The sequence below is a fragment of the Lynx canadensis genome, chromosome D2, assembly GCF_007474595.2.
Source record: "Lynx canadensis isolate LIC74 chromosome D2, mLynCan4.pri.v2, whole genome shotgun sequence".
NCBI lineage: Eukaryota > Metazoa > Chordata > Mammalia > Carnivora > Felidae > Lynx > Lynx canadensis.
In genome coordinates, this window is record NC_044313.2 from 8,329,552 (window position 1) to 8,345,406 (window position 15,855).

Below are 15,855 nucleotides of genomic sequence, written 5' to 3' on the forward strand. Positions count from 1 at the left end.
CCGGGGGTGGGCGGGGGGCTCCAAGGATGAGGGAGGGAGCGCCAACCAACCGTGCCAGGTCTGTGCTGCCCACGCTCAAATCCCATCAGTCCTCAAAACAACCCTAAGAGGCAGGCACTGCTCACTTGGATGGGACTGGAGGCAAAGAGAGGCGATATCACTGGCCCAAGGTCACACAGCAGGAAGGAGTGGAGCTATGGTTTGAACCCAGTGGGCACGTTCCAGAGCCCATGCTGGGAACCGTGCTGTGGCCCCGCCCTTGGACAGCAACAGAAACCTTCTCACCTCTGTTACAGCCTGGGTTTCGTGTCCCCTGGAAAACCTGATCTACGCAAGCTCTGGCGTCCTGGCTGGATGTGGAGTGTCTAGACCAAGGGTTCTCCACCAGGGTGGAGGCTGATCCCCGGGGCCATGTCTGAAGACATTTCTAGTTGTTAAAACTGGGGAGCAGGAGGGAAGTAGTGGGTGAGTAGGGGACATGGTACCCTTAACACCCTACGACGCACAGAGCGGCCCCCCCACAAAGGGAGCTCCACACAAGATGTCAGTAGTCTTGCGGTCTAGTGGACGGTTCTAGAAGGAAGAATTGATGGCTCGGCTCTGCCTAGATCAGACCTATCCAGAGACCTGCAGACGGTCCTAGGTCCTTCGTTCAAAGTGAGATTTCGCCCAGAGGAAGCATCTGTGAAAAGACAGTGAAAGACGCTCCAAGAGAAGACAGGGTGGGGGCTGCCGTGGTGGGGGGTGGGGGGCAGGCTCACTGTCTGCAAATCGGCAGGACCCGTAAGAGGAGGGGACAGATGCTCCCCTGGGCCAAAGAAAGCGGACAGCACCACAGGGAACCAGATATCAGCTCAGTATAAGTATGGACGGGAGAAATGGGGAGACCTGGCTATTGTGGGCAAGCCCACTCTGGGGGCCAGCGAGGCCGGGAGTCCCTTCCAGGTCCCTGCCAGCTGGGGATGCCGGGATGCTAGGCCGTGTTCTCTTCCAATCTCTCTCGCACACACACACACACACACACACACCCACATACACACCTGCACAGATCCTACTTCCCAGGCTCAACATCCGCTTCCTACTCAAACATCAAAATCCCTTTTTTAATTGTCAACTTCTCAAATAGTTAAGCCATTTTGGATACAGAGTCCTGGGGCTTTTTTTTCCCCCCTCCAGTGTGCAAAATTGATTGGATGATACTTTTTTTTTTTTTTTTTTCCTCCCCCTGGCCAGACCACGGGAAGGAAATTCTGCAGCTAGAGCAGGCTGGCTTTTGGTACACACAGCCCTGAGGCCAGCGTGTTGCGCCCCGGCAGCAGTGGGGGGGTCGGTGAATGGAAGAGAAGGTCACCAGCTCACAACACCCGTACCAGAAGCAGGACACCCCCGGTGTGGCAGAGCAGACGGCATGTGGCCCCTGCTGTTGACCAGGGTGTCCTGGCTGAGGATGTCTGGGGGCTGGGCCGCACTGTGCTCAGTGGGCAGCGAGAACCCAACCGGGGCAGGGCGTTTTCCTCCTTCCATTCTCCCCTCCCCTCCCCTCCCCTGTCCTCTCCTCTCCTTTCCTTTCCTGCCTCTTGGGGCCGGAGCCGAGGCCAAAGGGTTAGATGATGGGAGCTGGGAATCAGGGGGAGACTCTTTCACCATCCCCTTTGGTTCTGAGTCACCATCCCCAGCTGGAGGCTGAAGAGGCAAAGCGCGTGCCCTCCTTTTCACCAAACCCGTCCCGTGTGTCCCCCCCCCACACTCTCTGGAAACGCGAGTCCGAGAGAGGCGGGTGCCTGCTCCCGGTCGCGCGGATGCTGCTTTGCCCTCCGAAGCGAGAGGCCCGCAGGCCAGGCTCACCTGGTAATCACGTAGGGCGCAAAGCACACGAGGAAGGTCCCTATGAAGGTGCTGATCTTCTTGGTGGCGCGCTGCCGTCGCCTCTTCTGCTCCTCCAGACAGCGTTCCCGCACACTGCACGCGAGAGGGGGCGAGAGGACTTGCCGTTAGCGAACACAGGCCGGGCGCTGCGTGCAGGGACTCAGACAGGAGCCAGACAGACCCGAGGTCAAGTCCTGGCCCCAGGCGCGTGACCTTGGACACGGGCGTGACCTTGCTAAGCCTTCAGGGTCATCGTCTGTAAAATGTGCATAGTAATATAATAGAATGCCACCAAGGGCTCTTTTGAGACTTGAATGCAAAAAAGCACACAGATGCATGAAGGCGTTCAACGCAGAAAGCACAGAAAGCAAGTAGCACAGTGCCCACGTGCAAATAAACTCATCCTTATTCCTCATGAAATTTCACCGATCACCTGCAATATGCCAGCACCAGAGTCCATATTCTCTAAGTTATATCCTTAATTCTTTTTTAAAAATTTTTTAATGTTTATTTATTTTTGAGAGAGAGAGAGAGAGAGAGAGAGAGAGAGAGCAACTGGGGGAGGGGCAAAGAGAGAGGGAGACACAGAACCCGAAGCAGGCTCCAGGCTCCGAGCTGTCAGCACAGAGCCTGACGCGGGGCCCCAACCCACAAGCCGAGAGATCGTGACCTGAGCCGAAGTCTGATGCTTAACTGACCGAGCCTCCCAGGCGCCCCATTAATATCTCTAACTCTTGTCTTTACCAACATAGATCCTTCCAGATGTGTTTTACCTGCCCTGTTTTACAAGGAAGAGCAGGAACTCAGAGAAGCCCAACGATTTGCTCAGCTGGTAAGTGGAGACGTGACTTGAACCCTCGTCCATGTTTCTCAAAGCTGGTCCTTTCGACCCGGGGTGGCCTGGACTCTGGGCATGCAGTGTGGCATGGGGCTTCCTTTCCGCCATGTCTTCAGCCCTGCGTCCTCCATCAAGAGCCTCAGCCTTGCCTGGAGCCACAGACACTACGTTCTGGGGTCACTGAAGGAGAAGTCACTTGATTCCTTCAGTGAAGCCAAGAGACTGTCCCCACGAGGGACACAGCGTTGAGGATGGAATCAGGAGCCTGCTGTCTATGCTTCCAACCACACCCTGGTCCTGACTCCACTTGCGCCAGGACCTTTCGAGAACTGACATCTCACGCCAGCTGAGGGAAGTGGTTTGCGTAACCCCTTTCCTGCAGCCACGGGGTAGTTCATGAGCAACAGTGAGCTGTCCGTTACCACCGTCAGAGAGCCAGAAAGGCAAGGCCAGCCACAGGGTTTCCTACGCCCTATCCCCTGGCACTCCACGCGGGCATGTGTTCCTACCGTTTCTTTTTGAAATAAATCACATCACTCCAAAAATGAGCAAGGGGGAAGACCGTGGACAGAGTTGCCCAGGAAGTGGAGATAACCTGGCAAATCCAGGCCCGTGCTGCAGTGACCTGGCTCCACAACGAGGCCAAGTGTGTTCAAGGAAAGCAAGGTGCGGAGAGAAGGTGCACGAGCCAGGTTCCCAGCAGCATTAACGCCGGGGCACCCTCCCCTGCCCCCCGCCAGGACTATCATTTTAACACGGAATCAAAACCCTTCTTCGCCCTGTTTCTGATCACAGGTGGGCAATTCCACATTAGACTGGATTGAAGGCCCTTGAAATTCTTGCAGGATTGTTTCCCCTCGGCTCAGAATGTGGAGCTGGGAACTGGAGTTTGGCTCGGTACGTACAGGTTTCACACTGGCTGAAAAATGATTACTGTTAAGTCACGTTACTCATTTCTAACAACCAACGTTAGTAACAACCCACGTTCCTTGCGTCTTTAATTCGTGCCCTTTGCAGACACTGAGGGAGGCTCAGGTGCTTGAGTGTGTTTGATGCTCACAATGTCTCTAGAAATGGAGGACTGGTACAATGGTAGCCTTCTTTTTGGATAAGGAAATGAGGCACAGAGAAGATAAGTAACTTGCTCAACATCACACAGCTGGTGAGTAGTGGTGGTAGGGTGACCAGCTTGTCCTGGGTAATCGCAACTGTCCCAGTTTTTTAAATTGATTGATTGATTGATTAAATTGGAGAGAGAGAGAGAGAGCGCACAATCATGGGCACGAGTGTGGGGGAGGGGCAGAGGGAGAGAGAATCCCAAGCAGGCTCCACACTCAGCACAGAGCCCGACACAGGGCTCGATCCCACAACCCCAGGATTATGACCTGAGCCGAAATCCGGAGTCAGATGCTCAACCGACTGAGCCACCCGGGTGCCCCTGGACTGTCCCAGTTTTAAGACGGAAAGTGCCATGTCTGAGGAAACCCCCCCCCAACACCATCTAGGACAAACCAGGACAGTCGGTCGTCCTAGGGGATGGCAGGACCTGAGCTCAGGCCATCTGACTCTGGAGCCTTGAGTGTCACCTCCCAAGTAGATAGGGTCATCACATACCCCTAGGGAGGCCCCAGGGCATCATCTCATCCAGAAAAATCTGAAGAATACAGCTCATGGGGCAGGAAGACTGGGGGGACTTTGCCTGAGGCCACAGAGCAACAGTCTTAATCACCTCGCTTTCCATTTATACGTGGGTCTCTGCAGATTCTCCTACCAATGTCCTCTGGCTCCTGTGACATGTGCGTGATATGGGTGGGTGTGGAGAGAAAGCGTAGGTCCCTACCCAGGAGGCCTGGGTGCAGTGAGGTAACCGACTCCTCTTGGTCTGTCTGGGATGTCCTGATTCTAACACCCAAAGCCCTGCATCCTAGGAGAGCCCTGTCGGTACTCGGCAAAGCGGGGCAAGGGTCGCCCTAGGGCACAATGTGTTTGGCCCAGTCTCCATAACACAGGCCTGTTTGTTTCAATATTAAGGTATTGCCCTCCAAACGTTCACGTAATTGACTCGAGAACCGTTGGAGATTTGAGACCTGAGCCGGATGTCCTGAGCCATCATGGTATACTCACCCCACGAGAGAAGCAGAGCATTCTGGGCACCCCCTAAAAAACGAGCGCCAAGTTCATATAAATGAGGGTGGCACCGGGGCTGGGCCCTCCTCCCATCTGTGGCCCTGACGATGCTGTCCGTTTCGCAGATGCTTTGGAATAACCCCAGTGAACGAAAGAGCTGTGGGTTGGATGTCCTAGTCCCAGCTCCGCCCTCACTGCTGTGTGGCCTTGGGGAAGTCACTCAATCTCTCTGAACCTGGTTCCTCATTTATCCAAGGGGAATCTCATAATAGCTGTAAGCAGAGCCACCATTGATCAGGGACAGAAATGACTCACCAGCTACCAAGCTCTGGAGGAGTGAGGAGCTTCCTCCAGTACTCCCCCGGAGGAAACGAGGTCGCTGCTGCAGGGCTGAGGACCCCGACGGTCTCCCCTCTCCCTGCGGCACCAGATAATCCTGCCTTAACCCCATGAGGAACACTTAAAAGCAGATGTTGGCAAAGCTTTGGAGGCCTTCAGAAGGACAAACGGACGCATTGCAGTGACCCAGAGGAATAAAATGGACACTGTACAGGCTAGAATGATCAATGTCACTCCCGTTCACTGTAAAAATCTATGGGGAAAATTTTTATCTGTTCCTGCAAAGCTTTGGCAGCAGGGAGAATTAAACAGCAAGCACTCTGCAGACATGTTACTTCCGTGGGTGCCCCCAGTTCAAAGCTCGACATCTAACACCCAGAAAGCACCCAGTGAGTATATGTTAGGTACGTACACGTGTACATTTCCTCATACATCTTGGGAAAAGTGAGTCTCCATTATTTTTTTAAGTGACTTCCTCAAAAGAGATGCTAGAAACCTGTCTCTAAAACAGATTCTTTTAAGGGAGCCTTAAAAGTCTTGAGCCTATTAAAGGACAAAGCACGGCTCATCGATGGATGTTAAGGCCATCACTAATAGTGAAGTACTAAGCATGTGGCACCCGGGCCAGACTTCTGGGTTCAGATCCAGGCTTCACCCTTCCATTGCTGTGTGGCTGTAGGCAAGTCACACAGCCTCTCTGTTCATCAGCTGCCTCATCTCTAAAATGCTGGTTATAACAGTACCCATCTCACTGGCTCCTCTCGAGGTGAACACCCACAAAGTACCCAGGGCGGTGCCTGACTCAGAGTAAGCACTCAGTAAGGGCTAACCATGAAGAGTATGTATTCAACACGTTTACTGAACAATTACCATGTTCTAGCACTACCTTGGACTCCAAAATCACAGGGCTCCCTCCCACTGCAAAAGTTTTCTTTCTGCCCTGTTTGAGGGAGAGACAGACAGAAACAGGTGCGCCCAGAAGCTTGCCAGAGGGGCTGTGAGCTGATCCTGACTCTTATGTTGGCTCGGTGACCCTCTGTGGCCTCCAGGAACCCTGTGGCTGCTGTCCTAATGGCACCTGGCCATTAGCACATGGCGGGCTTTAGGTGTCTGTGGTGGATGTTGGGTTCCCGTTAGCATCCCCGCGGGCCGGGTCATGTCTCTGCTCTGAGACAGACTGGCTAGACTCCACGGTCACACAGTCACGTGTAGTACGGAAAATCCCCGCATCCACCCAACCCAGCTCACGGATGGGGAAAGTGAGGCTCAGAGAAGACAGGGACTTGACCCTGATGAGAGAGTGAGGTTGCGGACGCCCAGTCTGGCGCTCCTGGCCAGGAACCACACGGCTGCTTCCCTGAGCCCCTGCAAGGGGACAGACCCATCCTCCCTGCTCGGAGCTCCCCCGATTTCTGGGGAAGGACGGGGGATGGCAGGAGAAGGAGGGCAGGGCAGCAGGGCAACCCTCTTCCTTATCATTACTGTTAAGCGCAGTAGGAGAGCAGCTCGCCCAGAACAACATAATAAAATCATTCTGCTCTCGCTCTCATTTTTTTCCCCACCGTAGCTTTGCAAAACTGAGTTCCCTGAAATCTCATAGCCCTGTGAGCTATTGTTTTATTTATTTGCAGATGAGGACACTGAGGGCCAGAAGGGTTTATGCCCTGCCCAGGATCCCACAGCGAGTTTGGGACAGAAATAATGGGGACTCATTCCAGCCCTCCTGACTCTAGGACCTGGGGTGTCTCCCCCAGATCCCACTGCACCCCCACCGGATCACAGAGCAAGAAGCAAGCTGTGTCTCGCCACACTAACGCCTTCTCCGGATATTTCTGGGCACGGGGGTAGTGGCTGGAGTCCTCAGACTCGTGGGCAGAATCTCCAGATTCTGAGGGGCCCCAGATTCCCCTGGCCAGGAGCATTCACCCAGAGTCCGAGCGTGTACATCAGTGTGGGGGTTCCCGAGGGCTGCGACAGGACACAGGGCTTCCTTGTGACAGAGAGATGGGCTCTCCAGCATTGTGACATGTGGAGCCGGAGAGCTGCTTCCCAGGAGGCTTCAATAAACGGCAAAGGGAATGGAGAAGCCAGGTAATGTCTGAAAAGTGAGTAAATGAGGAAGTCACGGCCGAAATCTTCCAGTCCCAGACACCTCCATGCCCAGCACAATGGTCTGGGCCTTCGGTGGTCCCCAGATGACTGGAGCCGGTCCTGAGCACACGCTCCGAGTACTCGCGGGGTGATCCAGATTTGTTTTCTGGGCTTTTAGGATAAAAAAAAAAAAAAAGGCAAGGGGACAGGCTGAGCCTCGGTGGAGCAGACCTTGAGGCTGGGGTCCGCACACTAGTGCGAAAAGTCGTGTCCTCAGACCTCACACGAAGGGGCCCTGTCCTGGGTCCTGGACATTGAACGGACGACGCCCCTCTCATGAAATGAAGACTTCACGTGCCCACCCAGAGCCCACAGCAGCCATTCTAGACCAAGTACCTGGAACCTGGTCCCCACGTACCTGGAACACAGAACTCCCCGCCCAGATGCCCTGATCCTGCGTCCAGAATGTGTGCCAGCATTCCTCCCCGGGCCCATTCATCCTCACAAGGGTGGGCGATGCCAGATGCGTACCCGGCTCGGGGCCTGAGGAGTGGAGGCTCCCTGCGGTACTGGCTAGGGGTGGGGAGGAGAGGCAGGGGCTGTGTGCTCGGAGCCCGCCCAGCTCTCCCCGCCACGTACGAGGCTGAACTCCAAGGAGCTCGAGAATTCTAAATTTGAACCCAGGCTTGCACAGTGTTATAAATGTACACTTGTCAAGGTAGGAGGATAGAACATATTTCATTGAACAGTTTGTAAGCTTAATTTAGAACTTCTAAATGTTTATATAGATGGTTTGTGAGCCTCTGTGGGCACCTTTGTCCCACCCATAAATCTCAGGGGCAGAACTGGGCACAAGTTTGGACTTGAGCCACGTTCTAGATCTGTTCGATTAGGAAGTGCCCTGCCTTCCTTCCCTGGGTCTCCCAATTTCCTCACCTATAAAATCAAGGGCACAGTGGGGGTTATCTCTGCAGGCCCTTGCCAGTCTTATGCCCCAACTCCAACGCCCTCCAGGGTTGGCACTTAGCCGACCGTTGGCCGACCCTGACCACGAGGATAAGTATGCTTCACCAACATTCTGCTCTGTGAAATCACTGACCTGTGCCGGCCGAGTGGCAGCCCTCAGCTGCACGGGGAGATGCAGGGATCCAGCCTCGGTGCCCCAGCCCCCAGCTATGTCCCACGTCAGAGGACAGCCCAAGGCTCTGGCAGCACGGGGGACAGGACCGGCTACAACTAGTCCAGAGCTATGGTCTGGGAGAACAGAACCACACAGACTGAGCAATCAGGGGACCAGGTAGGTAATACATATTAGGAATTCCTAATTGCTTTATGAATGTCACAACTTGAGACACCACGGTAGAAAGACAGGAGTGGGAAATGTCTCTTGGGACAGATTTAATTTAAGACAGAGGGTCCCCGACCTTTTGACGGTATCGAAACAAAGGAGTCCAGACCGCCACCTGCTGCTACGCTAAACGCTCTGTGGGAAGAACAGGCACCACTGGGGAGCTTCCTGACAAACGTCACCCGGGCCTCAGGGAATTGAAAATGGGTCCCTTCTAATTAGGTCCCAGGAGGCCATTAGTGTGGTGGCTGTTAAGTAAAACCTCCAGCGAGCGGAGCCTCCACCTGCCGCCCTGGCCGTCCAGATAAGGAAACCCGGGTTCTGCTGATCTCCAGTGTCCTGGCTGTCAGCACGAAACCAGCCCAGGAGGCTTGGCTGATGTTTCTGGAGGGTCTGCGCCTAGGACCTGGAGGTTCTAGATGCAGCCTCTCCATCAGACCACGCTAGCTGCACAGTTTCTCATTTGTGGCGAGGAAGAGTTTGGAGATGCCAAGAAAGAAGGCTGTGGATAAGCTGTCAGGAAGCTGTTGCCCTCCTCTGCGGCCCATTACCTACCCTCTTGCTCTGGGGACCTGGGGACAGAAGGCAGACTGGGTTCATCGAAGGGACAGTGCCATCATATCTGCCCACTCTGCCATAACCTCTTGCCAGCCCTCAGCCAGCGGGGCCTGTCTGAACTGGCCAAAGGCAATTCCTGTCCCAGAAGCCCTTCCTTTCCCCAGTGCGGATTAATGCTGGCCCTGCAGGCCCCATGGCATCAGAAGCAGGAGCTTCTGAAAGCATCCTGGAGCTTAGAAGAGTTCAAGGTTCCCCTCGAGGGGATCAGAGAGAGCACAGGGGACTGGAGGCGAGCAGAGCAGCAGCCTGGAGTCAGTGACAGATCTGCAATGTTTGCGAGAGTGGAGATGGCCCTATATCCTACATGGGCTAAAAAGGAGCCACAGCCCCTCCTGTTCTGGAACAAGGAGGGACAGGAGGGATGGGATTTGTCCTGGTCTGAATAAGGACAGATTCCTCTCCTGGCCCAAACCCTCCTCTACTTAGACTCATGGTTAGGGACCCTGCTATGAGAATCTATATTGTTCAACAACATTGCCTACAGCATCTGAAACAGCCCTGGTCAAGTCCTAAGGATGCACCTGTTTTTTTTTTTTTAATTAAGTTTTATTTATTAAGATTTATTTCTTTCTTTATTTATTTAGAGACATGGGGAAGGGCAGAGAGAGAGGGAGAGAGAATCCCAAGCAGGCTCCATGCAGAGCCCGACACAGGGCTCGATCCCACAGACCCTGAGATCATGACCTGAGCCCAAATCAAGAGTCAGACGCTTCACCGACTGAGTCTCCCAGGCGTCCCCTAGAGATGCACCTTCCAAAGCAAGGTCCTCACACCCCAGGAGGTCGGAACGGGAACAGCTCTGCAATTATGGCTGCAGAATATTTCCTTAAGCGACACTGAACCATGAATAGACACAGGCAGTGAGTCAGCCCAGGTCAGTGTGCATGTATGTCCCCTGGGACATGTGCACATGTGGTGACCTGTCTGCTCGACACGCGGTTTACACATGACCACATGCGATTGGGTAAGTGAAGCTCACACATTTGCACACATGGGTTCATATGCCCTGGTGTCTGTGCTATTGGTCATTCACGTGTACATACTGTGAATGATTCCATAAGGAAGATTCTGTGGCTAGAAGCTTTGGCCCAGCGTGTAATGCGGAAGGGCCATTCTGGGGGGTGGGGGGGGGGGAGCAATGGATACATACACGCATGCCTGTGTATGTGCGGACACAGTGAAGTTTAAGGACTTTTCTTTCTATGGCTCAACGGGCAGAAACAACTCACACTGAAGGAACCCTCGCTTAGACTGACACTTCCAGTGTGGCCCCTCTCAGTCACGAGCCTGCTTCCCCTTGGACGGGGAGGGGCATTCACGCCCTGAGGACGGAGCTCCCTCACTGCCCCCAGCAACCCCTCTTAGGAGCTCTCTGTCTACCTCACTTTCTGCACCATCTGGAAGCCACAGCCCCCTTACTTAGGACCCGGGCGACAGAGGGGGCGCCCGCCCTTCCCTGGGACGATGGGATCTAAAACAGCAGAGAAATCAGAGACACCACCCCAGCCGTTTCCTTCCTTGGTTTCCTACTCTCATAATAAAAACCAAGGTGAGCTCAGGACACCTCAGCTGAGAGTCTCCTCCTTCCCTCCCTGAGATGCTCCCAAGGATGGCAGGAGCTCCCAGGGCATAGCCGCACCTGAGCCACCCACCCTGATCTGCCTTTCTGAGACAGCGGCAGGTGACGGTGGAGGCGGTGTGGACAGGTTTTGTCCCAGGAGCCTCGTGGGTGACGCTCTCCCTCTGCAGGGACCTCCGGGCTCCAAGTCTGGGAGACACGGGACAGTGCTGTCCGGGAAGAGCAAGATGCCCCCTCCGGTCCCCTTAGAGCCCTTCGGATGCTCCTTTAAGGTCCCACAGAGGAAGGTGCAGCCTGAAGACTCACACAACAGGGGATCTGGAGACAGCGGCCGCCCCCGACCCCAGAGAGAGGAAAGACCCAGAAGAGCAGCACTTCCTTGCTGGAAGAGCTCTAGAGGGGCTCCTCAAGCGACCAGGCCACACTCTCGGGGCCTGATTAGAACCTATTCAAGCAGCGAATAGAGATCACTGCCCTCTCCGCAGGCTTTCTAAAGTGAAAACGACAAACACACGCAGGACTCTCCGAAGCCCGCCGAAGTGCTGACTCTGTGCTTTCCACCCCGATGCTTCAAACACTGCACACACTGTGTCACCCCTGCTTTTGGTGGCCCTGCTTGGTGGACGTTCTAGGCACCTGTCTCAAGACTGGCAGCATTGGGCCCTCCCCCCACCTCAGTTTTTCCAAGAAAGAAGGGAGGCACCGTGGCAAGGGGGCCTGCCCGAGGTCGCACGCTGGGGTATGGCGGGGGGGGGGGGGCGGGCGGGGGGAAACACAGGGACCCCCTTTCCTCCTGCCACGAGCCCTCCCGGGAACAGAGTTCCCCACGGCCCTCCCCGGGGCCCTCCCCCCCCTCACCTGGGGTGGATGTCCACGAGCAGCACGAGCGTCTGCATGGTGATCACGTCGATGCGCTTGCAGTGGAAGCGAGCCACCTTGAGCACCTTGAGGTACGTGCAGCAGAGCACGACGAAGGACAGCAGGAAGCTGAGCGCGTGGAAGGCGCCCGTGAAGACGGCGAAGCGCAGGCGCTCGTCCGGCCGCCGGCTGCACAGCGTGCACGACGCGTACAGCTGGTGGAAGCCGAGCCAGGACAGGGCGAGCGCGGCGGCGGGGAAGGCGAGCGCGTGCAGCCACGTGTAGGCCACCATGAGCGCGGCGTCGCGGAGGCGCATCTTGGCGCGGTAGCTCAGGGGGAAGACCACGGCCACCCAGCGGTCGATGCTGAGCGCGGCCATGCTGAGCATGGAGTTGGTGGCCAGGAAGGTGTCGAGGAAGGCGGCCAGGCGGCACAGGCGGTCGCCGGCCGGCTGCCGCTGCGCCACGACGCCGGCCAGCGTGAGCGGCATGTTGAGCACGGTGCACAGCAGGTTGCCGCACGTGAGGTTCAGGGTGAAGAGCGCGGGCGCCTGGCGCCGGATGTCGGCGCTGTGCAGGAGGCAGAGCAGCACCAGCGCGTTGGCCAGCAGCGAGACGCCCATCGTGCCCACCAGCAGCCCCGCCAGGCCCGCGTCCCACGAGTTCATGGTGCGCGCCCCGCCGCCGCGGCGCTCAGGGCCCGCAACCCGGCGCCGCCATGGCGCCCCCGCCGCCGCTCGGCCCCGCGGCGCCGCCCCCGCCCCGCGCCCCCCCGGCCCCCGCCCCCATGCCCTCCCCCCCGCGCCCGCGCCCCGAGCTGGCCGGCAGGCGCCCCCCCGGCCCTCACCCCATCCCTCTCCGCGCGCGCCCCGCCGGCTCCGCGGCTCTCGCGTCCTGCGCTCTCCCTGCTCGCTCTCCCTTTCTTCTCTCCCCTCCGCCGGCTCTCTCCCTCCCGCCCTCTCCCCCTCTCTCCTGGCGGCGCTTCTCTTCCCTCTCTCCCACTGCTGTTCTCTCCGTCTGTCTCTCCCACCCCCAATTTTCTCCTCCCCTCTCGTTCTTCCCCCTCCTCTGCTCTCCCTCTCTGGAACCTGGCTGCCTCTGTCACAGAAATCCCCGCTGATGCGCACACACTCTCTCACACGCCGCGCCGCCGAGGGAACCGGCCCTGAAGGCTCCGGTGCAGGGTGATTGGCTCCTCCTCGTGGCTCCCCCCGCCCCTCCAGCCCTCCGGCGTGTGTGTGTGTGTGTGTGTGTGTGTGTGTGTGTGTGTGTTGTGTGTGTGTGTGTGTGTGTCTCGAAGACAGGCTGAGTCAAGGAAGTCTGTCTGAGAAAAGGGACGGATGCCTGGGCACCTTCACGCCTCAGTGCCACCTGCCCCGGCCTGGGCACCGGCCCAGCCAGACCTTGACGTGGAGGTCCCACCCCCCTGCACCGGCTGAGCTTCCCAGGGCTGAGGCCCTCCCTCTCCAGGCTGTGCTGGGGGGACTCTGTAGGGGTAGGCTCCTTTGCTGGGGGCGGAAGGAACCCGTGTTCCTCCGGCCTGCATGACCAAGGGCCCAGCTCCAGGGCAGCTGCTAAACTCCTGGGGGCGCTCGGTTTGCCGGGGCCTCTTTCTATCACCTTGCAGCCAGAGCTTCTCAAGTCTGCTGCAGGGAGGCTGAGACTCACTGTGACATCCTCTGGGCGTCCCCTCAGCCAGGATGAGCACTTTATTTGACCCTGAGCGCTCACAACTGGGCCGGCCTGTCTGTCCACAGCCAGCCTCAGCAGAGCCACGGTGTGGCTCAGCATTCCCTGCCTGAGTTCCAGCTGCTGCCGTCTGTCAACCACACACCATCTGCCCTGGGTCTGGTGAGACAGCAAGTTCCAGTTTGCGAAGGACCTGGACAGCACAACATGCCAGAGCTCTTCAGAGAAAGGGGAAGATGGTGGGTGGCGTGGTATGGTGGCAGCCTGGGGGACTCTGGGCGCGCAGGGGTCTAAGCCCACCCTCAGGAAAGTGCACAGAGATGATAGCCCTTGCCTCCTTTTACCAAGACCCTGTGGGGAAGGTGTGGGGGTCAGGGCTTCCTTCCCCCACCCTGAGAGCCTGCTTGAACACTTACCGACACACCACTGCCGTCCTAGGACACTGGGCAAGTCACGGAAGCCGGCTGAGCCTCAGTTTCCTTCTTTACCTTTCAGAGCTCTGGTGAGCAGTAACCACGCACGATGTGTGCAGAGCTCGGCCCTTCCAGAGGGAGAAACGGAACCAAATGCCAGCAGCCCCCTCATCGCTTGGCCCCCTTGCGTGGCCCACAGAATCCAGAGGTGGATACGTGTGTTCGTTAGATACTTGGTGTGTGACATCAGAGTGAGGGGTTCACCTGTGCAGCTCCCCTGCTCCCAAAGACTGTCCCCGTAAATAGCCCGTGGCGTGAGACAGGTGCCCATGTACTGCTGTAGAGTAAATGAACCAAGGAATATGTTTCTGGGGGCACCATTGGGTCCACGATTCTCACACTTTGGTGTTTATCAGACTCACCTGCTAAACTTGGGGTGCTGGTTATAGATTGATATCCCTGGGTCATGCTCGGGGTTTCCAAATCAGCAGGTCTGGGGCTCTGCAGTGTTAGCGGGCTCCTTAAGTAACTCCGGTGAGGGTGGTCTATGAGTATGCTTAGGGGCACGTTCTCTGAGGACTGGGCCAGCGGGCCAGCTGGATGTCTGCACATCCTCTGGGCACATCCTCCAACAAAGGCCTGATATTCTGGCCTGGAGGCGCCCGCTGAAGGGTCATCAGTATGTGCAGGAAGTACAATGTCAGGTGCTAACTAATACCCTCATAGCACGTTGGCATTTACAGAACACATCTGTACATTATCACACTGTATTTCATCCCTGCAACAGTGACAAGAAAAGGACGCCGAAGCTAAAAGAAGTGAGAGAGTTGGTAAGGACAGAAGCCAGTACCATTAGCTTCATAGATTTGCTCCTTCTGCATACTCCAAAAGTTCCTCAGTCACCTTCTTAAGCAGGTGTCCTTGGTCTGGAACTTGAAAGAACTTAACATTCAAATGATGTCAGTGACCAGGTAACCCGGTCTAAGAGCAATAAGTCAGTGAACGTGCACATATATGCACACACATGTGCACACACGCACACACACACATCATTTTGAAGATCATTTGCTTTCTGAATTCTTTTTTTTAAAAATTTTTTTTTTCAACGTTTTTTTTAATTTATTTTTGGGACAGAGAGAGACAGAGCATGAACGGGGGAGGGGCAGAGAGAGACGGAGACACAGAATCGGAAACAGGCTCCAGGCTCTGAGCCATCAGCCCAGAGCCTGACGCGGGGCTCGAACCCACGGACCGCGAGATCGTGACCTGGCTGAAGTCGGACGCTCAACCGACTGCGCCACCCAGGCGCCCCGTTGCTTTCTGAATTCTTAAAGGCAACATTGAAAGGTGAAAATGCCAGAAAGACACTCTGAATATTTTAACTCTATTTCCTGAAGAACAGAGTTGATTTTCTTCTGGATGTGAACAATATTTCCTGCTTCTAGTGGGGCTAAGGGAGGGCTGACCTCCATGGTGACCAAGTCCCCAGCCCCCGTGGCTTCATCCAGGCTGGACCTCACCAGACACAGGGCGTGACATAGCCCCAGACACCAACAGTATGGTCATAGTCACCAAGGAAGGGAGAGGCCTGTCCCTCTCCAGGCCTGGATGCTGGATCCCCCTTGCCTCTTGTGAGGGGACTCAGCATCTGGCACATGATCAGGGGACATGAGGTGTCAGGGCTTGGAGTATGTCCTCTGGGGCCACACTGTGGCCAGGTTTGTGTGTCTGCATGCTTCTCTGAGCTGGACAGAAGTGACGGGATGTTTGTGACAACATTAACGTGAGCCATTAAATAGTGTAACTGGGCCCGGAGGGCATGCTCAAAAACAGAACTGAGTCTCATCCCTTTAGATGGTTGAATACAGTTCTACGTAGAGGCAAACACATGCACACGTGGTTGGGAATTGTTGCCAAACCCGTTCAACGTAAATATCATGATTTCATCTCAACAAGTGAAGGAGCCAAGACCTAGAAAGACCCACAATTTGTTCAAGGTCGCTCCAGGTAGGCATCAATAGATAGGGCGGAATGAATTAAGATGGGAGAGCCATGATTAGAATCCTTATCTATCGGACATTAAAACTCA

The 15,855-nt window shown here is 56.0% G+C and overlaps 1 protein-coding gene across 1 annotated transcript in view; it reads right to left on the reverse strand.

Moving 5' to 3' along the window:
• The window catches only part of GPR26 (G protein-coupled receptor 26), a 28,891-nt gene extending 16,559 nt beyond the window's left edge, over positions 1-12,332 (reverse strand). Inside the window, exons 1-2 of the mRNA XM_030335526.1 lie at positions 11,665-12,332; positions 1,846-1,959 (exon numbers count right to left, since the gene is read on the reverse strand). Coding sequence (XP_030191386.1) covers positions 1,846-1,959; positions 11,665-12,332 — 782 coding nt within the window. The remainder of the gene's footprint in view (positions 1-1,845; positions 1,960-11,664) is intronic.
• Between the last annotated feature and the right edge of the window lie 3,523 nt (positions 12,333-15,855).